At 38.5% G+C, this 23,886-nt stretch overlaps 1 protein-coding gene and 1 long non-coding RNA gene across 4 annotated transcripts; one reads left to right on the top strand and one right to left on the bottom strand.

Moving 5' to 3' along the window:
* Positions 1-328: 328 nt before the first annotated feature.
* Positions 329-7,903, top strand: LOC124789433 (E3 SUMO-protein ligase ZBED1-like). 3 transcript variants are annotated; one of them, XM_047256778.1, is made up of 8 exons: positions 1,253-1,620; positions 3,608-4,626; positions 4,734-5,371; positions 5,494-5,600; positions 5,717-5,785; positions 6,066-6,136; positions 6,400-6,572; positions 6,691-7,903. In XM_047256778.1, the coding sequence occupies exons 1-3, from the start codon at positions 1,344-1,346 to the stop codon at positions 5,364-5,366; spliced, it is 1,929 nt and encodes a 642-aa protein (XP_047112734.1). In that variant the 5' UTR covers positions 1,253-1,343; the 3' UTR covers positions 5,367-5,371; positions 5,494-5,600; positions 5,717-5,785; positions 6,066-6,136; positions 6,400-6,572; positions 6,691-7,903. The 3 variants fall into 3 exon arrangements, with proteins under 3 accessions (XP_047112735.1, XP_047112734.1, XP_047112733.1); XM_047256779.1 differs by lacking the exons at positions 1,253-1,620; positions 6,066-6,136; positions 6,400-6,572; positions 6,691-7,903 and adding exons at positions 329-388; positions 5,889-5,952; XM_047256777.1 differs by lacking the exons at positions 6,066-6,136; positions 6,400-6,572; positions 6,691-7,903 and adding an exon at positions 5,889-5,952.
* Positions 7,904-9,429: 1,526 nt separating this feature from the next.
* LOC124790123 lies at positions 9,430-10,323 on the bottom strand. Its single transcript, XR_007016229.1, has 3 exons — positions 10,091-10,323; positions 9,848-9,944; positions 9,430-9,674 (listed from the first exon to the last, which is right to left on the bottom strand). It is a non-coding gene; the product is annotated as an uncharacterized LOC124790123 (long non-coding RNA).
* Positions 10,324-23,886: the final 13,563 nt, after the last annotated feature.

Raw genomic sequence — 23,886 nt, 5'->3', positions numbered from 1 at the left:
CAAATAAGCCACCTCAGCTGACGATGAAGAGGAAACTGCCACAAAGATTCGACAGTCAATCTAAAGCAGTAAAACAGTCCTATGACACAGAAGCAGCTGGTTCAGCTCACCATGTATCAGTGCCAGCTTCGTGTGAATCGTCAACACAGACCTGCTTTGACGATGAAGTGGTTAGATTAAGTGCAGCTGTTCGTGTCTTGCAAAAGCGTGTGAAGTGTCAGAATGTGCAAATCGCTAGACTTCGAGCGAAACTGCTGTTAATCAAGTTATTTGTTAAAGTGAGACTCGTTTACAGGCTGAAATATTGGAATCAAGACGTAGTTTCTAACAACAAGAAAGCAAATAAGAAACTGAAGAAGTTAGCTCATTTGGGCTGCTGATTTCTTTGGTATGTATTTCGTTCACTTCTGTTGTTAGTCACTTAATTTCCCTTGCTTCTTTCGTGTGATGACATTATTTTGTCAGCACCTTCTTCACTGACAGATTGTTTGAAAATTATACAAATATTTGGTTTTTCGTGAAATGTAGTGTAATCAGCTCATTATAGTGTTTTCAGCATATTCTTCCCACTATTTGGCAGTTGCTTGTCCCACTTAGAATAATAAAAAGATGAAGGTCGTACTTGTGGCAACAGGCGAAAATGACAAACAAACGCAGTAGGCCTACAGAACGATAAACGAGCTGTCGATCGTTATTGCAAGTAGAGGTACATGTCTGTGCTTCTGACATGTGAATCTGTGTGTTTATATTCTTTTGATATGAACGTGGTAAGCTGCAATTCTGTCCAATGTCACAAGTGTTTCTTCACGAATGTGTTGTAGCTTGCCACTCTATTCATGATTTTTGTCCGTGCTGGCGCTTATTTTAGAATCATTTTTAGAAACATATATGCCTTCTGATACCACACAAACCCTTGGAGGCAAGAAAATAACTCAAATAATGCGGAAATTACGTAGGAAATGGATGTAAACAAACATTATGCTTACGACGCGTCTGATGTTCACCTTACCTACCGCTTGGAGCGCTAGTGTCGCTCCATCTGTCAAACGGCAACAACTTTTACAGCAGTGAGTGTCGCGACTGTTATATTAGACTGTGGTCTAACTGCGATTTCCGTGACAAGTCGCAACTAAGAGTCGCAAGTAGCAACTAAAAAGCGCAGTTAACATTCTTTGTCGAGTGCCATCTGTTGATCGACTTTCGTACTTCGTTATAAGGACATGAGATGAGATCGATGTATGGTCGAAGAATTGAACCACGGCCGATGTTATAGGCGGCTGATTCGATCCCATTAGTTACGTCTACGTTACTGGGATTTTCCCAACTAGTTGAAAATTCCCAGAATGGGGACAGTATTTCCTGATGTGCTTCCATTTCGTCTCTGGTCGTTCAAGGGTTTACTTCTTGTTTCTGCCAAGATGAAGCGATCACGGAGGAGCGAATTGTGGAATCATTTCACTGTTCTGGATGAAGAGTTTGCGAAATGTGGTTTATGCGGCAAAAAGTTGTCGTACAAAACCAGCACGACGAACTTGAAGAAACATATCGAAAGGTCGCATGTAATGGTGAACTTTGCGACAAATTCTTCAAGATCCGTCGACCCTGTGTTGCCAGAGCCAGGTACGTTGCAACAACTGATTGATTTATGGGATGATTAATTGTTTTTTGTCTGCACTCTTTTTAAAACAGCGCTGTTAATACCAAGAAAACAACATGCTAGGCTGTGTGATATTTTAAGTAGATCATTTAGAAAATTTACTCTTGGGGCTAGGATTGTACTTTCAATTTTCTACCTATGGTATATGCGTTTGTGAATGTAATAATCCCCATCGAGCTTAACTGAAATTTGAACGAGATATTCTCGCCGTCCGTGGCACTTGAACTGTGCGCCATTGTGTTGTGCTGTTGGCAATGCCAATAAGAATTCGACATAAAAGCCCGACGCAGCCGTTACCAACATGCGCGCACAACATTTACACAGGGAAACACTTATAATTTCATCCAACACGACCATTTCCTGTGGAAATTGCGCAGTTGCTCCTAGAATAGTTAAATGACATTAACTGTCCGAATTATAGTGAAGATTTCAGCTTCTTTAAGTATTTCGTGTTGAAAATATATAGCGTAGTGTAACAGGCTGCAAAGCAACCCGCGAGCCCGCTCTATTTAAACTAGAACGTGGATGTTCACTTCCCTGAAATTTATGTTCTACTTCAGACATTAATTAGAAATAAGTTTCCACTTTTTTTTGTTGCTGTATAGTGTAACTCAAGGCTGCGATTTGATTTTGATTGTACCAAATTAACATCGAGTGAAGTGCGATGTAATTTAAAATCTGAATGGTGTATTGTATTTACGTGGCTCTTAATTACTGTTGTATAAGATTTCAAACTTGAAGTGGCGCGAGGAAAGGTTTACATTGCACGTATAATTAATAGAACAGAACAGAATCTTTATTTGCCTATCAGTATGTTATCCATACAATTGGCGTCGTCAATAATTGAATACATAAAAGCAAAATATAATTATGCAAGTATTTATGTGCAGGACAAATATACATATGCTAAAATAATGGTAATAATAAAATAATCATAATTACAGTGGTACTGCACAGTGTTAACATAACAGCAGTAGTAATAGTTAATTACATTTATCACATAATATACAAAAGTATCTACATAATTATGTGTTATCTAATTTACCCTGTAGAAAAAAAGTGTGAATGCTTATACATTACTGTCGCACACCTATAGTCATACTTCATTATGTAGTTACCACCTGGTTACTGCTAGTGCATATTTCCTGTCTATCACTGTTTAGAAACTCATCAGTTGAGAAGTATAGCATACATTCGAACCACAATTCTATGGGATGCTTCAAACTATTCATTAATAGATTGCTTTCTGTTCTTATGATTTAATGTCAGTCTTGAGTATGAAGATCTAGATTACTGTTATTTTGGATGTTATGAGCATGGAGTTGTGATCTTAAATTAAAATTCTTAATGTAAGTACACATACGGGGCAGAGTCATTATCTTGAATTCTTTAAAGCGTTTTTTTTGCAGCTTTGTCTTGGTGGTGGATGCAATATACATCTGCTCTCTTCTACCACTTCAAGATGATACTTGAATTCACTGAGTTACCCCAAAACAGTATTCCATACTGCAATCGTGAATGGAAGAAAGAAAAATATGCAGAAATTAATAAATGTTTACTAATAATGCATCTCATGTTGTGTAGTAGGAAGAGAGTACTAGCAAGTTTGCCACACAGATGATTTATATGCTTATCTCATGCGAGTTTTTTATGTAAATGCAATTCCAGTAATTTAACACATTTTGTGTCTTGTTTAAATGTCTTTAGGGTGAAGTAAACTACCTCCATTTTTATTTTATGTATTGTTAATTGATTGGCCCTGCACCAGTCACTGCTCATTTCACTTACAACTTTGTAGTATTCTAAAATATATTTCTGATTTTCTCCATCAGTGAAGAGTGTCATGTCATCAGCATACAGTACTTGGAAAGTAAATTGTACTCTAAATGTATATCCTGCCTCTGTTGCTGACACAATCTGTATGCTGATGTTCAGCTTATTGTTTTATAGGTGAAGCCTCTCTTCCAGTGGAGTTGCCAGAAGAAGGCACCACAGCCAGCAGCACACAGGGGGAAGCAGTTCCCTCCACATCACAGCATCAGACAGCCATCACAGAATACGTTCCCAAAAAGATGGGACTGATTCAAAAGAAGAAGGTGGATAGCAAATTAATGGGTCTGTTCACAAAAGACTATCAACCTTTCTCTATTGTAAATGACTCAGGATTTCGTAGTTTTGTACATGCACTGAATCCTGCTTATGAAATACCGAGTAGAAGGACTGTAACAAATGTAATGTTGCCAGCAGCATATGCAGAAGCAAATGAGAAAGTACAACAAAAGCTGCAAGGCATAAAGACAATCTGTCTAACAACAGATTGCTGGACATCAGCTTCTAATGAAAGTTACATGGCTGTAACTGGACATTTCATAAATGAACAATTCAGATTACAGTCTGTACTGCTGGAATGCAGTCATTTCAGTGGTGCCCATACCAGCTCAAATTTGTCCACAGCTTTGATTAAAATTACGGACAAATTTAGTCTTGGTGGCAAAATTTTAATGGTAGTCACGGACAATGCACCAAATATAAAAAATGCTATTTCCACCATTCTCAAGTGGAAACATTTTGGTTGTTATGCTCACACTCTTAATTTAGTTGTGCAGGATGCACTTAAAAATGTTCAGGAAGTTCACCAGAAAGTCAAGACAATTGTAGGTTTTTTTAAAAGGAGCAGCAGTGCAACAGAGCGGCTCTTAACATGCCAACAGAACAGTGGCAAAGTAAACATCAAGAAATTGATCCAGGACTTGCCCACAAGGTGGAATTCAACCCTGTTCATGTTGGAACGTATTGTCGAATTGTCAGAGGCAGTGAAAATTACAGTTGCCCTTTGTAACAGGCCCACAGATCTTCCGTCACTGTCAAATGATGAGTGGGAAATCTGCTCCGAACTCTGTTCAATTTTGAAACCGTTTGAGCAGGTTTCGAGGCAGCTCAGTGCAGAGGATTACCCAACTGGCAGCTTGGTAAGTTAATAATTTACTTTATTTGGCTCATGTAAGTTCAATGTCATTTTATTGTATACTTTCCTTATATGTTGTGTAGTTGTTAGCATATTTGTCTCAATTTTCAGGTTATAGTCCTGACACGTGGACTTCTGGCAGTATGTGATGAAATAGCCAAAATGCAGTTACATGAAGTTTCAAGGAAAGTTGTTTTGGTACTAAAAGAAGGGCTTACAAACCGGTTTTCGAATCTTGAGCAGAGCAAGTCCATTGCCCTTGCTACTCTGCTGGATCCACGTTTCAAATTGCTGGCATTTAACACGAAGAAACAATTAATTAATATTGTTGCCCAGAAACTGGAAAAATGTAGGCCAGTAGGTATTCAGCCTTCACAATCTGTTGAGCCAAACAATTTGGCAACTGAATCCTTCTCTGTGTGGGGCATATTCGATAAGTTAGTGAAACATGCACAGCCACAGGGCACAGTACAGTCATGTGCTATTGTAGAGGTTCAAAGGTACATTGACAGCTCAGTCATCAGTAGAAATGAGGATCCTCTGGCATGGTGGAGACAAAATCAATACATATACCCAACCATTGCAAAAGTAGTGAAAGAGAGGTTTAATGTTGTAGCAACTTCTGTGCCTTGTGAGAGGGTCTTCTCAAAAACTGGACATTTAATAAATGACAGAAGAACCCGCCTCAAGCCATCGAATATAGAAAAACTAATATTTCTGAATGCCAATGGTACCTGTGATTAGTGCTGGTAAGTGATACATCATTAGAACACAGTACATTGTTAAACTAATCATAATCAGAATAGTTGTATATAAACAAGAATAATTATCATCTTCAATATGTTTCTTACATGCATACATTGTCTTGCAGAAAATTCTGGACCCGTGTGAGGTTTGCTTCCATGGAGGTAACTAGGCACTTTCAACACAAGCGAACAAGACCACACAACTGTATGATGCCTATCAATATTACAACATGTGAGTGTGTGTGTCCAGTATGTAGATGAAACATTTTATTCTTCTAATGCATATGTTTTCATGAAAAAAAAAAAAAAAAACAACTGTGAATTCATTTGTATTTTGATCACATGCAGGTAACTGGGCACTTTCAACACAAGTGAACAAGACCACACAACTGTATGATGCCTAGCAAAATGTAAAATGTGAGTATTTGTGTCCAATAAGTGTAGTAAACCTTTTACTCTTCTCGAGCACATGTTGTCATGTAGAAAATTGTGAACTCATTTGTATTTTTATTATATGCAGGTAACTGGGCACTTTCAACACAAGCAAGCAAGACCACACAACTGTATGATGATGCCTAGCAAAATGTAAAATATGTGAGTATTTGTGTCCAATATGTGTAGGAAACCTTTTACTCTTCTCGAGCACATGTTGTCCTGTAGAAAATTGTGAACTCATTTGTATTATTATTATATGCAGGTAACTGGGCACTTTCAACACAAGCAAACAAGACCACACAACTGTATGATGATTAGCAAAATGTAAAATATGTGAGTATTTTGGTGTTTCATAATTCCATGCTAAGAATAATTTTGCCGGAATAAGTTATTTAGGATGTATGGGATATAACTAGGAACACGAATGAAATGAAATGTTTGGGCTCTGATTCACTTTGTAACTGTGCAAAGTTGAGTGTTATAATGTATTGCACTAAGATAATAGCATAATCCTTACACTATAAAGGATCACAAACAAGTCATTCGTCATACACTGTGGGCTTACTAAAATTTAATTTTTTTTCCTTTTGTTGCAGACACCTTTCACTTACTGCAAGTATTTCACTTTGGCATAAATGTGAGTTACATCTCTAGCATCAAAAGATTGGTAACACAGACCACTGATATCACTTCCAAGACTGTGTTTTCTTTGTCATATTAGTTTCTGTTTGTTGAAAAACACAGATTTAGTTTTGTTGATATATGCACGGTAATGAACAATTTAATGAGGCAGAGACCACATATTTTTAACCAGAATTTCATCATCATCCACTACTACATTTAAATCTTATAGATCGTCAACTATTTGTTCATTCGTTTGTCCACAGAAAGGTGACAGAGGAACAGGTCGTACTGGGAGCAGTAGGTCTGTGACTTGGATGCAGCACAGTTACTGATTTGATGCCATTAAGGCACAAAGCTTTGTAATGATTAAAATGGTGAGTGAATGTAAATCCTGGAAGTGTTATTTCTTTATACTAAAACCTGCTACTTTAAGTTATGTTTCAGAAATTTCTTGAGCACCTCGACTTGAAAAATAACAGGAATACCATCTAGAATATTACAAGTGAGGACAGTCAGTCAATGATAATCCATGAGCTTAGGCTGAAGGAAAAAAATTCTATATATGTAATAAAAGTTGATTGTAATGTGTGATGTTGTAGACATACAATAATCTGTTTTGTGCTATCTTTTCCATAATGAATTTGGTGACAACATGTGGATCAAAACTGGAATGAGCAAAGAATACCAACCAAATTTAAGACCCAAAAACCAGAAAGAGCCACGACCAGCGGTGGAACACACGCAAGTTTGAAAAATTTGTTCCAAATGCACACTAATAGTGATTTTTTTCTTTTTGTTGTTGTTGATTGTAGATGTACATATATGTTCCTGTCTCCTGCTAAAAATGAACCATCCCAACTAGCAAATTTTACTTTGTTATTGAGAACTTTTTTAATTGCATTAATTAAGAGCCACCTGCACTTTGAGAGGACTAAAACTGTTGAGATTTTATTATTCATTCAATAACAAGATTAATATGTGGGGTATGTGAAATGTGTGTACATGTTTGTTTTGCTCATACTTGTACAAATGTTTCATGTAACCTGACGAGGCGAACCCAAGATTCAAGAAGAGGAAGAGGAGGAGGAGGAGGAGGAGGAAGAAGAGGAGGAGGAGGAGGAAGAAGAAGAGGATCCTTCAAGACTGCAACATAAAATATTTAATATGTAGCACAACTACTGTACACAGTTGATAACGTCCTTCTGGGGTTTTGAGGAGCTGGTTTTCCTTCAGACCGTGGGCAAATGCCAGGACGTACAAGTTTCCAGCTCAGAAAATGCTCATTTTCATGAATTTGTCAGTAAAATGCTGTAGATAAATACCAACAGAAAAATGCTTCCTGTAACACAGATCTTTTAGTAAAAAATGTGTCCTAATAAGACAAGTTGTAACTTTTTTAAATATTTGTAGTCTGTGTAACTTGAAAAACTGAATTATGTAGAAGAAACAGCTTGTCTACATAACAATGTAACTGTATTTACACCAACATTATATAATTTAATATTTACTGACAATGCCATATGTAAAACCATAGATAAATAAAATCTATTTGAATTTAAACAGAAATACAGTAGCTGCCACCACATATTTGACATTTCCTGAACCTGTTCAGTAAATTATAAGTGTGCATTTTACCTGGTAGGAAATAGCTCTTATCCCTTGCAATAGCCAGTCAGATGCCATTAGATATGTGCTCAAGGTCACAAGGTTACTGCTCACTGTACTTACTAGCATTTCCCGAGACCACCTGCTAATGCACTGTTAAGTCTCTTACAAAGCTAAAAATGTAATGAATTTAATGAAGTTTGTTCCTGCAGTTGCAGGTAAGTTCACCAGGTGAGAATGTACCTTTCCAGCACCCAGTGTCTTTCTTTGAACCAAATTAAGAGCAAGGGCTGCAGACAAGTTTAAAATTTGGAGAGCAAGTGTAACATTTCATCTTTCTAATAGACATGGGTAAACAGTCCCATTTCAATGTGAAAAATCTGAATATCTGTTTTATGCATATGTTATTCCCTAAATGTAGCTGTAGTGTCACCATCTTCTGAAAACCAAACTGCTGTGAATTGTTCAACTTGCTTGCTCCAATCCAGCCACTTATTACATAGGGCCTATACATTTTAAACTTAGGCACTGGAAAAGGAATTGCAACTGCGACTTCATACTGGCATCACAATCTAGGTGTTCGCCCTTAAAATTTATCTTGGCAGGATTACTGAAGTATTACTTGGTCTTTATGTTAACTACACTACTTTTAAAAACAAGTCCAATAATCTCATACTCAAAGCTATTGGCAACTTACTTTACATATTTAAAAAAATCTGCCTCAGTGGTTTTAACGCTTGTAATATGCCTCAACTTGGGACTGTGTGTGCATACTGTATGACGACACGCACTTTCAGCACCAGTAATGGTTGGCCAAACAGCTGTAACTGAATGTATTTTATCAATAAGAAGCAGCATTGCCCATTTCTTCTGAAAATATCATTTAGAGACAAGTAACCTAAAAAATGTGTTTGATTCTGCTTCCAATATGACAATTATTGTAAATACTCCACCTGCCTACAGGAATTTGCAATGTTAACACAGCAGAACTCTGACATCTGTATAAGTGTAATGAAATAAAGACAATAGTATTGAATCATATGAGTGCCTCGCTTTTGTTCCGACAGTGTTCAAAACTACGGAGGAAAATTTTACACCTGGCGTTCTACATAGCAACTGCACACAAGAACTTTTTGCTGACACTACAAGCACCTTCATAAGTAAACTTTTCCTGGTTTACCTTCAAGTACTGCACTTAAATGATTCCTGATTTAAGATCTGTACTTCCCACTTTCATAATGGGCTCAAAATGCATACTCTAGACCTTGGGCTATATTCCAGGTCAGTGTCACACCAAGCTTCTGTGGAAAGGGGGATGGGGGACGGCGGCATGTCACACTCTCCTACAAGTCTTTACCAGTAATTAAATGGTGGAAAATTTTTGGGTATAGGACTGCTTAACACGTGGAAAATATTTTATTTATTCACTCACTGTATTTAACATTTATCATTCCTTTAAAATCGCATAAGAACTTCAAATTAAACACAGTTCAATCACTCATTATGCACACTTATTTCATAATTATGGCACTTTTAAACTGCAAATCCTCTAAGAGCTGTCTTGAATATTCACGATTCTCTCCCAAGAGCCTTGAAGTGGATAGATACGTACAGAAACCAGTAATCGGGGTTGGAACTGCGTCTGCAAAATTAAAAGGATAAACATTTTTGCTGTCACTAATTACAAGCAATGTAATTGACAAAGTAGTATTACTAATATTTGCTGCCATGAAAGCCATTCAATGGGGGACGTTTCACATTTGCAAGAACGATCTCATTTAAGTAATTAAGTTCATCGAAATCTTAGAAACTAACCTCTCGTCTGACGAAGACAGTCTAAAAACGCAGTGGCTATTGACGATAATATTTCGAATTATCGCTTTACTGAGTGACTGAAATGTAGTTCGGGTACCTGTGAACATAACAATACGTTAGAGTTCTTTTTCTAAACACGAACTATTACGGTACTGTTTGGCTACTAACATATTAATATTTTCACAATTGTTTCTTTAATACAAAAGTAAAGCCAACGGAAGAACAATTGTAAAACACACTTACTAATGTCAGTTTTCTTGAGATGCAATTCTCTGTGTGAACACATGTAACTTTTTCATTCGGAGATAAGTCGCAGAAGTAGCAGAAATCGCAGAAATAGCAGAAATCGCAGAAGTCGCAGAAATCGCAGTGGTAGAGTGCGGAGGGATACAAGAGCTGGATTCCTTAACTGCGATTCTTAACTGCGACAAATCACAGTTAAGAATAACAGATACTGAAAAGTAGCAGTCACAGAAATCACTGATATCGGAAAATCGCAGTTTAGCCCATCACTAGTCAATTATATAACGTCTTGCCGGCACGCGCTAGAGCCATCTATCGGTAGGTCCGGTAGTTGAGCATCCCTCATTTCGCTAGCTTTAGACGCCTGTGGTGTTGACATGCGCAGCATAGCCGAGTTGTACGTGCTGCCCTCGGTGGTGGAAATAAAGGTTCATCTAGTCATTGAGTATCGAATGACACTGTCGATTCCGCTGTGATTGTATAATTTTAATAACAGGATTCCAATTTTTATCCAGCTGAAAGCCGTTGTCGCGATTTATAAGATTATTGGCAAGACGTATTTCCACTGATTCCTTGATTACGGAATCCCAAAAACCGGAAACCGGGGATAAAATTTTTGTTACATTGTATTCCATTGAATGTCCCAAAGAAATACAGTGCTCTGCTACTGCCGATTTTGACGGTTGCTGCAGACGGGTGTATCTTTCATGTTCTATACATCATTCATGGACAGTTCTTGTCGTCTGGCCAATATATGCAGCGCCACATTCACAGGGAATTTTGTAGACGCCTGCCTTCTTCAGTTGTAAATCGTCTTTAACGGATCCAACCAGGGCCCGGTTCTTTGCTGGTGGACGGAAGATAACCTTGATTTTATTTTTCTTCAGTAATCGGCCTATTTTCGACGACACATTCCCGGCGTATGGAAGGAACGCAGTTGATTTAAAGTCATCATCTGCGTCCTCAGTGCGTTGCTTCTTGTTATGATAGTTGCGCATGGCCTTCCTTATTTGGCGAGAAGTGTAGCCATTCTCTTTGAAAACTTTCTCCAAGTGTTCTAATTCTGCGTGGAGGTTTTCAGCATCCGATATTATATGCGCTCGATGTATTAAGGTACTGAGAACACCGGCTGTTTGTGCTGGGTGATGGCAGCTTGACGCCTGGAGATACAGATCTGTGTGAGTCGCTTTCCTGTACACAGAATGTCCTAATGACCCATCATTTTTACGGCGTACTAGCACGTCTAGAAATGGTAAAGTGCCCTCTTTTTCAATCTCCATCGTAAATTTGATGTTCTCATGTAATGAGTTTAAGTGATGAAGGAATTTCTCCAGTTCCTGTCTGCCATGAGGCCATACAGCAAAAGTATCATCTACGTACCGCCAGAAGACCGTAGGCTTTAAAACAGCAGACTCAAGTGCTTTCTCCTCAAAGTCCTCCATAAAGAGATTAGCTACCACAGGCGACAAAGGGCTCCCCATGGCGACGCCGTCTGTTTGTTCAAAGAATTCGTCGTTGAATAAAAAGTACGTTGAGGAGAGTATATGTTCAAACAAGGCCGTCATTTCTGCACTGAATAAGTTACCAATAAGATGTAATGATTCCATTAAAGGCACTTTGGTAAAAAGTGAGACCACCAAGACTCTACGGTCTTCCGAAGATACACAAGGATGGTGCCCCACTACGATTAATAGTGAGTAATATTGGTGCTGCGACCTATTCTACAGCAAAATATCTGGCCTCATTACTAAAGCCGTATGTGGGTAAGTGTTGTCACCATATACGTAATTCCGAGGATTTTGTCAGTCGCTTGAAGGAAGTTAAGCTTAGCAGCTCGGATTTATTAGTCAGCTTTGATGTGGTCTCACTTTTTACCAAAGTGCCTTTAATGGAATCATTACATCTTATTGGTAACTTATTCAGTGCAGAAATGACGCCGTAAAAATGATGGGTCATTAGGACATTCTGTGTACAGGAAAGCGACTCACACAGATCTGTATCTCCAGGCGTCAAGCTGCCATCACCCAGCACAAACAGCCGGTGTTCTCAGTACCTTAATACATCGAGCGCATATAATATCGGATGCTGAAAACCTCCACGCAGAATTAGAACACTTGGAGAAGGTTTTCAAAGAGAATGGCTACACTTCTCGCCAAATAAGGAAGGCCATGCGCAACTATCATAACAAGAAGCAACGCACTGAGGACGCAGATGATGACTTTAAATCAACTGCGTTCCTTCCATACGCTGGGAATGTGTCGTCGAAAATAGGCCGATTACTGAAGAAAAATAAAATCAAGGTTATCTTCCGTCCACCAGCAAAGAACCGGGCCCTGGTTGGATCCGTTAAAGACGATTTACAACTGAAGAAGGCAGGCGTCTACAAAATTCCCTGTGAATGTGGCGCTGCATATATTGGCCAGACGACAAGAACTGTCCATGAACGATGTATAGAACATGAAAGATACACCCGTCTGCAGCAACCGTCAAAATCGGCAGTAGCAGAGCACTGTATTTCTTTGGGACATTCAATGGAATACAATGTAACAAAAATTTTATCCCCGGTTTCCGGTTTTTGGGATTCCGTAATCAAGGAATCAGTGGAAATACGTCTTGCCAATAATCTTATAAATCGCGACAACGGCTTTCAGCTGGATAAAAATTGGAATCCTGTTATTAAAATTATACAATCACAGCGGAATCGACAGTGTCATTCGATACTCAATGACTAGATGAACCTTTATTTCCACCACCGAGGGCAGCACGTACAACTCGGCTATGCTGCGCATGTCAACACCTGACGCATGCGCTGTAGGATGCCAGTACATTTCACAAGCGCGAGATTCGGCATAAATACGTCGACTGCACCTGGGCTCTTCAGTAGTTGTGTACTCACCTGATGATGGCTGGACGTCTCTGGGCCGAAATATCGTGGCAGAATGTCGACGGGATCCGGCTGCATACCCGGAAATTATTAGAATAAGACTGATATGTTTATTTCTGGATCTTCAAACTAATCTCACCACTTCTCTTCACCATCATTGTATTTTCCTGCTCCTGCCTGCACCAGACATATAGTCTCACATATTCAGTGGTATAAGTTGCAAGATCCCTTGCCTTTTGATATGCTGAACTGTAAAGTGTCACACAGCATAACAGGAAAGGAGAGACAGTACTGTCAACGTACTATATGTTTACAACTATATGTCTACACCATAAAACAAGGAAGGAAAAGAGCAATTCACAAGAATCACAGCCAGTAAAAACATTGCTCCTGATGTGCACATTTTTGTATGACATGATGTGGAGTTGTAAATGGATTTAGTAACTGATCTGCAATTTTATTTGTCCCTCCTACAGCATTTTAAGCTTTTCACAACTGACACTTGCATTTCTACATGCATGTCAAAGTAGTATTAGTGAATGGAGATAATACAAACAAGAGTTGAGATGCCACAGTTCGAATGTATTAGACTTTTCTGAGGGATGTTCAGTGAGTCACTAAGGAGCTGAAAATTGCATCCCCAGACAAGGATAAGACAAAAACTGAAAGCATATTTGTTTCTCAGTATTAACATGATTTTATGTCTATATGAGAAATAAGTTGTGTATTAAGGTAGTCTTTCTAGCTGCACTAAGATCCATATAATTTTTCCTATTGTTTCCAACTGTCAAACATTTAAGGAAAAAAAACCACTAACCATTTGGTCTAGTAATAACAGCGTTTCTGTGTTGATGGGCTGGACTAGTGTGATCCTGTTTTACACCCTTTATTACGAAGTACTAGATGCCACTGAGGCCAACCATTCTCGTACCGGCTGTGTGACAGTGTTCACCCATCGGCCTGGCCAGGTGCCAGGAAAGTGACTACTGGTTCGTGGGCGTAACACTGATCATTTTCTTGAGAGGTGAAGATTTCATTCTTTTTGTCACCTCTACGAGTTTCGAAACTGTGGTAGACATAACAATTAAAATGTTATCTTAAATGTAAGATGAATATAAGCTAGCTGTCATGTCATTCCTGCTTTCTGTTTATAGTCCCCGTACATTAATACCAACAACTACAAATGTTGACAGTGAATAGTGAACCTTTACTGCTGCAGGTAAGTGATAAAAAAATTAAAGTTTTTATCAAAATAATTAATGATAATTATATGATAGAATGTTCAGATGTAATACAAACACGTATCATGATCTGAAGCAACAACTCAGAGCACAGTTTGTGAACAGTTAACAATATAGATCAACAAAGGCAAAAGTCAGTTGTTCATGTCCTGTCCTTATCATTCTTATGTTACATTTCCACATATTGCTCACTGTGTGTATGCTACCACAAAGAAAAATGCTTTTATGACCTTAATGTGCTGAATTGAAAGCAAATACTACAAAGATATTATTGTGATCATGTATTATTTAGAATCTTGAAAAAATCTGATTAGAAAGAAAAGAAACAGAACTGTGTAGCACAAAAAGGATTGCTTGAAGCCATCTACTCACAAATGGCTAAAGACTTTCATTTCCTATTTTTTGATAATGACACAGAAACTAAATTTTGTTTGTGACACAGTTTCCAGTTGCTGTGACAACCATCCGTGGACATTGCTTAGCTGCAACTTTGTATTCTGCATTTGCTCTCTCACTGACAGAAGATCGCACTATTAGTGAACACCAGTTCTGTGGAAAGTTGTCCTGTAATGTATGCCAAAATAAATGCTATTATAAAAACAAAGATGAGGTGACTTACCGAACGAAAGCGCTGGCAGGTCAATAGACACACAAACAAACACAAACATACACACAAAATTCAAGCTTTCGCAACAAACTGTTGCCTCATCAGGAAAGAGGGAAGGAGAGGGGAAGACGAAAGGAAGTTAGTTTTAAGGGAGAGGGTAAGGAGTCATTCCAATCCCGGGAGCGGAAAGACTTACCTTAGGGGGAAAAAAGGACAGGTATTCACTCGCACACACACACACATATCCATCCACACATACAGACACATGGATATGTGCGTGTGTGCGAGTGAATACCTGTCCGTTTTTCCCCCTAAGGTAAGTCTTTCCGCTCCCGGGATTGGAATGACTCCTTACCCTCTCCCTTAAAACCCACTTCCTTTCGTCTTCCCCTCTCCTTCCCTCTTTCCTGATGAGGCAACAGTTTGTTGCGAAAGCTTGAATTTTGTGTGTATGTTTGTGTTTGTTTGTGTGTCTATCGACCTGCCAGCACTTTCGTTCGGTAAGTCACCTCATCTTTGTTTTTATAATTTTTCCCACGTGGAATGTTTCCTTCTATTATATTGATATCATTAAAATAAATACTATAATTGATCTTGAGTATCTATTCCTTGAAGTCAAATTGATGACCGCTCTCAGATCTTTGATAAATGTTTATTACCGGTAAAAATAACCCACAATCCGAAACGGTAGTGTGACAGTGTTGATGTAAACACAGAGCATTTCATCAGATGAAGAGTGACATATTAACTTAACCACTGTATTCCTGGTGCTTACAGTTTGATACATCCAGTTTCCAGGAATGTAACCCATGTACACTGTCTTTCATAATGTTGACACAATTACACAACCCATATGCTGCCTACTGAATGTTTCCAAAAAGTTAAAGGTAATGCATGTCACTGCAAAGACTGTAGAAAAAGAAAAGAAAGATGTTAATGAAGATGTTAGGTGGACTGACTTTTGATAATATGAATGCAGATAGGTTAATCATGTGAGAGATTGCCACTGACTGACTACTTTGGGTAGGATTGGTCTTATAAAGGGTGGTGTAAAGATTTTTGCTGCATTCGGAATCTTGTAATTATTTAAAAATGACTAGGTTAAGTTTTACTACTTTGGATGGGCTGTATACTCAGAACAAAATTGGGTTTATGAAAAATGTTGTGGATTATTACATTAGAAAAATTCATGCAACCACTTTATTCATCCATGTTAGGAACACCCCAGCTAAAAGTTTGACAGTCATATTTAAATGTATAATGCCTTATGTTAATTTTATTAAGTTTTTAATTAATTACTTTACATATTAATAAAGGATGCCATGCAGTCCACAAAAATAATGTCTATGATAATACACAGGTGAACTTCAGAAGTAAACAGATATTATGACACAAAAGAAAATAGTGTGCCTGGTTCCAAACTTTAAGTGTGTATATATTTTAATTGAATTATTTTCCAGTGAATCAAAATATCTTCTCACAGATAATGGAATGCTTTCCGGTGGGTGGTGTCACTGCTTCAGATTATTCCGCTCAGCTCATTCTAAATTTCCTATCTCGTATGATAGTGAAGTTTTCAGTTGATAACTTTTAATTAGTACAGTACTATGCACCACAGCATCATCAGCAAACAACCCCAGATCGCTGCCTATCCTGTCCTCTAAATCATTTATCTGTATATAGAGAACAACAGTGATCTTATCACACGTACCTGGAGCATTCCTGATGATACCATTGTCCCTGATACTGGGTTCTATTACTTAAGAAGTCTTCGAGCGATTCACATATCTGTGTGAACTTATTCCATATGCTTGTACCTTCATTCAGAGCCTGCAGTGGGGCACCGTGTCAAATGTGTTCCAGAAATCTATGGACTCTGCCTGTTGCCCTTCATATGTAGTTCACAGTATATCATGTGAGTAAAGGTTGATCTGAGTTTCACACGAGCAATGCTCTCTCAAGCTGATTTGTGGACATAATCATCTCAGTCTCAAGAAAATTTATTATATTCAGACTGGGAATATGTTCAAGGATTCTGCAACAAACTGAAGTTACTGATATTCGTCTGTAATTTTGCAGGCGTGTTCCTTTACCCTTCTGCCACTTGGGACTTTGTGCTGGACGAGAGATTCGCAATAAATGCAAGCTAAATAAGGGATAATGCTGTGGAGTATTCTTTGTAAAACCAAATTGGGAGTACATCCGGACCTAGTGCCTTATTTGCTTTTAAATCTTTCAGTTGTTTCTCTGCGCCAGGAGCCTGTCCGATGGTCATATGACTGTATATTTGTATGATTTTGCTGCGTGAATGATTTCCTGGATATGAAATTTAAAACTTCAGCTTTCATTTTGCTGTCTTCAACTGCCACACCTGACTGTTCAACAAGGGACTGAGCAGAAGCGTAAGACGCACTTACGGATTTTACATAGTACCAGAATTTTCTCAGGTTCTCTGCAAGATCTTTTGCTAAGGTATCACGGTGGTAGTTGTTGTATGCTTTGCGCATAGATCTTTTCGCAAACATACGAATCTCTGTTAACCTTTTGTTGTTGTCATTTTTGCGGTCTCTTTCGAACTGAGGGTGCAATAACCTCTGCTTCCACAGCATCTTCCAAATTTCATTATTAAACCATGGAGAGGCTTTTCCATCCTTTATCCACTTACAAGGTGCATAACTCTCCAGACCATGATTTACAATCTGTTTAAACTTTACCTGTAACTCCTCTACTTGCATCTTACTGGAACTAAGTGATGTTAATTCACTGGCTAAGTGAGATGCTAACAACTGCTTATCTACTCTTATCTACAAGAAACACTCTCCTAGCCTTCTTACTTGATGTAATATCTTTCATAACCATGGTTAATTGCTAGTTATGATTGCTAATCCCCATTTCTATACTGATATTGTCAGTAAGATCTGGCATGTTTGTAGCTACAAGATCTAAAATATTTCCATTGCGTATGGGCTACCAAGCTAACTGCTCAAAAGAGTTTTCAGAAAATGTTTTCAAAATTATTTTGGCCATCTGTCTGTCAGTATCCTCAGCAATGAATCCATAGATATACCAGTCTATACTCAATAGGTGAAAGTCACCTCCAACTAGTATTGCATGGTCTGGGAATTTATGCGCAACTGACTGTGGTCTTTCTTTGAAGTTTTAAGAACTGTCACAGTGGAATAGGGTCGCCACTAAAAACATCCGTCTGTTATACGGGACCAGATAACTTCACTGTCGCATTCCACTTCAACCTCAATAGAGGTAATATTTTTGTCAGCTGCAGTGAACACTCCCCCTGCCTTGGAGTCTAATCTGTCTTTATGACATATGTTCCCTGACTTTCTAAATCTCTCAGATCTTTCCACTTTAGGTTGCAGTGAGCTGTTGGTCTCAAGAATACTTTGAGCATGAGAGCTTTCCTGTAGGGCAGGCAATTCAAGAAATTTTGTTATGAATTCTTTGACGGTTTACTGATAAAATGTTGACAGTCGAAGTTTCTTTAGACCTAAAGTGGTCTGACATCCTTTGCTGCGTATTGACTGGGGAGTGTTCTTCAGAGTACTTCAAACTACTGTCTAGTCAAAAAAAACCTCATGTGCACTTCATAAGCACTCTGCTACCTGAGTAGCTGCTTCCTTCATGTAGACCACCCCCTGACCTGACAAAGGGAGTCCTACAAATCCCCAAATCCCCACCAGATAATGCAAGTCTAGAAATCTGCAGTCAAGACAATCACAGAATCAACGAAGCCTTTGGTTGAGACCCTCCACTCGGCTCCAAACCAAAGGACCCAATCACCCCTGGGAACAATGCTGCAAATTGTGAGCTCTGCCTGCACCCCACACCAAGGCTAGCAGTCTTCACCGCCACCACTTCTTCCTCCTCCTCCTCCTCCTCCTCCTCCTCCTCCTCCTCCTCCTCCTCCTCCCCCCCTCCTCCCCCGGCCTCCTGTATGAACTGAGTATGGCGACAGAAATCATTGGTGCCAATGTGAGCCACAACTTGCAGACTACTGCACCCTGCATGCTCGATAGCTGCAGGCAGAGCTGCCTCCACATCTTGGATGAGGCTCACCGAGACACTACCGAATGCACATTGTCTTTCTTTCCAGCCCTGAACAGTGTCTGTCTAAGGGGCTCCACAACGCACCTAATTTTGGAGTTCCCAATAACTAGTAAACCCCTTCTCCTGTGGGCCTGCCCATATCCTACTGAAGCAGCAGCCACATATTTACTTAAAGGGCGAATGGGTGAGGCCAAGCGACTGGTCTCCTCATTGGCTCTCCGCCTTGATTGATGCAAATGCATTACCTCCCTATACTCACCCTGCAGTGAGGGTGAATCCACTGCATCATGTACACTAGGAGGTGCCTGGTTAGCAGAGCCCATGGGCAGAACAAGTGACACCTGAGGTGTCCCATACAACACGCCAGATTCTCCACTACCACTGTACCCTGAGGCAGCAGTCTGAAGGTGACCGATTGTAGCCAGAAGCACCTCAAGCTGTTCGCGGACCACAGCCAACTCCTCGTGCGTCCACATACAGGATGCACACACCTTAATCATCCTAGTAAGACCAACTGAGAAGCAAACTATAAAAGCAGATAGAATCCCAGGTACACAACTTGTTACCCTCCTGACGTGTCACAAATGGGTATTGATGCATTAATTAGCTAGCTGTTCAGTGAGCAATTCTGCGCGACAGGCTGAAGGATTTTTCCTTACAAAAATGTGAAATTAAACCTTTTAAATAGAGCAGCATATGCTAAATTTAGTAAATGTACTACAAGGAAAAGAAGGAAATTCATGAAGACTTAACTTATTGCTCTGTACGATGACTGGTATGTTGTTGTATTAATAATAAATGAAAAAAGGAAATGACATGACAACTGGCTTTTATTAATCTTATATTGAAATTAAGATTTTAATTGTTAAAAATCAGATAGTGTTGAAACTAGCGAGGGCAAAAATAAGAATGAAACCTTCACTTTCAGGGAAATGTCAGTGTTCTGCCACAGCAACAGTTGTGACCTTCATAGCACCCAACAGACCTGGTGGGCAGAGACTGGTATGCAACCAGTCCAAAAATTATTGGCGTCAGTGGCCTCCAGTGCATTAAAATGCTCTGGGAAAAATAAAACTTCAAATCAGTTACTAAATCAGTTTGTGAATTCCACATTATGTCACACATAAATACATCCATCCTGAGGAATATTTTTACTGCCGTGATGCTTGTAGATGACTATTTTCATTCTTTGTTTTATGGTAGAAGAAAATGAACCTTTTTGTTAAGCCACTGATTTTAATTGAAATTAGTCTTATGTTAACTCCTAATTCAGGTCAGTTGGTATCTCACTTTTTGTTTGCTATAGGGTACAGTATGGACCTGTGTGAATTGGTAGTACATTGGCAGCACTGTGTCTTCTTACCTTTTAAGCTGTGTGACAGGCTTTACAGTGCATCATAACGAAAAGGCTAGATACTGACCATGCCCAACCCATTTACAACTGCTGCCTGCTTCACTCATACCTACATACCAACATGCATTTCACACTGTTATTGTATTATTATTTATTTATATTCCTGTCTTCATTTTGATCTCATCCAGTTTTCTTATTGGTCTTATTTACATCTTGATGTCTTACTACTGTGCTTCATGTAGCTTTATCCTTCCTTCGCTATACTTAATCTGGTTTTGTCTTTTTCCAGTTTTCAGAATATTCCCATATGTTTTAATGCTCTGTTACTATTTTTTTTTCTCCACAATCGATTTTAGTTCCTTCCATCTGTGTAAATACAGAAAAGTTTCCCTACCCCTATACCGAACCCACTCCCACATAACTTGTTTCTGTGTTGCTGCTTAGTTTGTGGAATTTCTCCCAAACAGCTTTCCACAGTGATTCTATGTTATAATTCTGTCATTCCACAGCCCTCACCAACTCAGCCCTACACAATATATAACTGAGTCCTAAACATTTTCTCACAACCTCATCACTGCCTGTAAAATATTTCCACTCTGCTGTACCAACTACCACATCACATTGCCAAATTTGAAACCCACGTACTGCAGGAACAAGAGCAGCATGCACAGTGCCACCTTAAAAACTGTAAAGTCTATTCACTTTGTACACTTATATTGGACTACCACAATCCAGCACCACTACAAAAACCTCTGTCAAACCTCCTTTACATCAGTTAATAGATGCCTGACCCCATCTTGCAGAACTACATATGCTACACTCTCACAAGCTCCCGCCCACCATCCTACTGAACCCAGCACCTAAACAGTCCTGTAACATAGTAGTGAACCTCTCCTCCAAAAGCCTCATTTCAAAGGGGCTTATCTTTTGCCACATTCACAAATTCAGTCATTCTGAGCTTGTTAAAGACCTACTCTCCTTCCTAAAGTGGAAACACTGCTGGACCATTTGCGAATGTAATGAAATTTTATCAGAAGGTTCCACAATGTCTTGAATGGATATGTACTAATATTCAGCTCCATATCTCCTTTGGTTCATTTCTACAGCCTCTCGTGAATAGTTTTCCCGAGTTTGCACCACCTACACACGTGCCAAAGTGTGAACTTTGGATAACTTTTGTGAAAGGTACTTTCAGTTTAGAAGCCCTTGCTTATGTGCACTTAAACAACTTTTTGTGCTGAATTAGAAGATATTATCGTTGACATTTTTAAATGCAAACTGTAAGAGCCGTAAGACTACAAAAATGGCAGAAAATTCATTGCGTGACATTGAGAGCCCATCTTTAACCAGTCACAATTCACAATTTAATCAACAGATTTGGCCAACAACTGTGCTGTCTTCTTGTGCTTTTTGTTTGATAGCCTTGGGCCTTTTCTGTCAAATTATATGCTCCTACCAATTTGGTGCAAATGTTTTGGGTGCCAAATTTGTGTTGTTTTTGGAGTCTGTATCTCAACTGTATGTTCTTTAATCTCTATAATCTTTCTGTATCTAAAAAGAGAAGCCTTTCAACTTGAGAGGCACTGTAGTTTAATTTTTTACTCTTGCCTGCTTATGACTGAAAAAAAAATTGCTCACAGTTATTACTTTTCATACACATTTTTATGCTCAAACGTGATATTAATGAATAAACAGAAAGAAAAATCAGTGAAACCTTTTTTCTGTCCATAAAAATACAAGTGTAGTTATGTACGAATCAACTTCAAGCAATAAGCAGCAATAAAACAAATGAAAATTCAGAATGTTAGAACTCTAAACACAGCTGGAATAATTCTTTTTCACATCAGAATGAATAAATTGCTATTACTGTCTTGTTCATATTCTGAGTAAATATATTGGATTCCTGATGTTTTGGTGTTTTTATGACTTTTAGACATGTATTGTTCCGGAATTGGTCTTCTCAAAATTTTGTGAACTCAGGCCAAAGTAGTGCTGCTGGTACCAGAGTTGTTGTAATTTAACCTTACCCAAAAAGATAGTGTTTTTAAACCCATTGTAAAAAAAAAAAAAAATCAATAAAACCCAACTATATCTAATATGAAAATTCAATTAACATACAAAATGTTACATAGTTACCCTTACACGAACTAAAGAGAGCCATCATATTTACTGAAGGCAAATATGTAGTGTCACAAGAATTTATTTTATTAATATTGTTTTAACTTTCCTTGCAATTTAAGAAATGCAACTAAAATAACATTTACACTCCCAGCAAAAAGAAACTAACTTGATGTAGAATTGTCATGAGAGTAAAGTACTATTAACTACTTTTTGGAAGCATGCAGAAATTTGTAGATCTTCACTAATTTCTCAGTTCTTTTGTCTCCTAAATTTTTTATTAATTTTGCCCAAATGAACTGGCAGATGGACAAGATTCTTTCAGGTGCATTGCTGGCAGGGCACGGAAAGAGGCACTAATAAAGTAGTTGTAAGAATGGGTTATTGTTTTCAATAGAGTAATAATAGGAATTTATATTGAAATGTTTAATCATCAATCTGAAAAGAAAGCAATAAAATCCAATTTCAAATACTTTTCTTTCATTTTTTAAACCCATTTTTATTTTCTCCCTGATCCTGGCTGGTATACTCAGTTCATGTATGTGTAATACATAAAAATGGCTAACTGGTGTTGGCTGCAGCTGCTATCAAGGATGGTAACTATGAGGAATTAATGAAGAAAACTGTGTGCCATTTGGAATCAAAGAATGCATGCTGCAATATTGTGAATCATGTCCTGTATAACCTGACCTCGAATCTTATTCAGTACATGCTTTTAAAAGAATATGACCCAGAAGAAATTATAATAAGAATGTTGTAGAGATGCATCATTCAACTGTAGAAGAGTTAATAGAGAAACTGGTTCTTTAAAAAAGAAAACAAATAAAAAAAAAGTCATGGTCTGACAAGCTACCATTCTCTCTCTCTCTCTCTCTCTCTCTCTCTCTCTCTCTCTCTCCACCGCTCCCCCTGCTGTCCCCCTCCCCCCCTCTCTCTCTCTGTCTCTCTCTCTCTCTCTCTCTCCCCTTTCCCAAATTGACATCTGGGTACACCGTGTATGCTTCATATCACTGCCTTTTCATTTTTGCTGAGTGCTGGAAACTCTACAGCAGGCTGCTTCTGTGCACCCTACTAAATGAGAGAAATTTCTTCTTTTGTAAACGACAAACATTGTAATGCTTTTCACACACAAGAAAGACTTCAAATAATTCTGTCTGCTTGATAAGCACATTTTGACAACATTTGCAATGAACAAAGTTACAGATTAGAACACATCCTACTATCATGTTTCTTTTGTTCCATGACTTTTTTAAGCACTGTCAAGAATGTCTTCTTCCAAGGAGCCTGTCACAACTCTGAGGTGGTAATCTGCTGCACAGGGAAAACAAAGTACAGCAAGTGGCCTAATGATCTTCATACCAATTAGTAATCTATTTGAGACCAGTAAATGCTACTCGAGCTACTGTTTGTACGAAATCTGAAGATACTGGCAATATCTGTAGGGTATATAAGAATCCCAGAATGTGACAAGCAGTTGCTCGTCTAGCCTAGCACTTCGTTTTTATGTAATATTCTTCTTTACAGTGT

This window comes from Schistocerca piceifrons, chromosome 3, assembly GCF_021461385.2.
Source record: "Schistocerca piceifrons isolate TAMUIC-IGC-003096 chromosome 3, iqSchPice1.1, whole genome shotgun sequence".
Taxonomy (NCBI): domain Eukaryota; kingdom Metazoa; phylum Arthropoda; class Insecta; order Orthoptera; family Acrididae; genus Schistocerca; species Schistocerca piceifrons.
Note: the sequence above shows the minus strand (reverse complement) of the source record. Positions and strands in the feature narration are given on the sequence as shown.

Excerpts from the sequence above, each read along its gene's own strand:
- LOC124789433 (XM_047256778.1), top strand. The coding sequence starts at position 1,344 with ATGGGGACAGTATTTCCTGATGTGCTTCCATTTCGTCTCTGGTCGTTC. Across the intron at positions 1,621-3,607 it reads CCCTGTGTTGCCAGAGCCAG|GTGAAGCCTCTCTTCCAGTG; the intron begins GTACGTTGCAAC and ends ATTGTTTTATAG. Across the intron at positions 4,627-4,733 it reads ATTACCCAACTGGCAGCTTG|GTTATAGTCCTGACACGTGG; the intron begins GTAAGTTAATAA and ends CTCAATTTTCAG.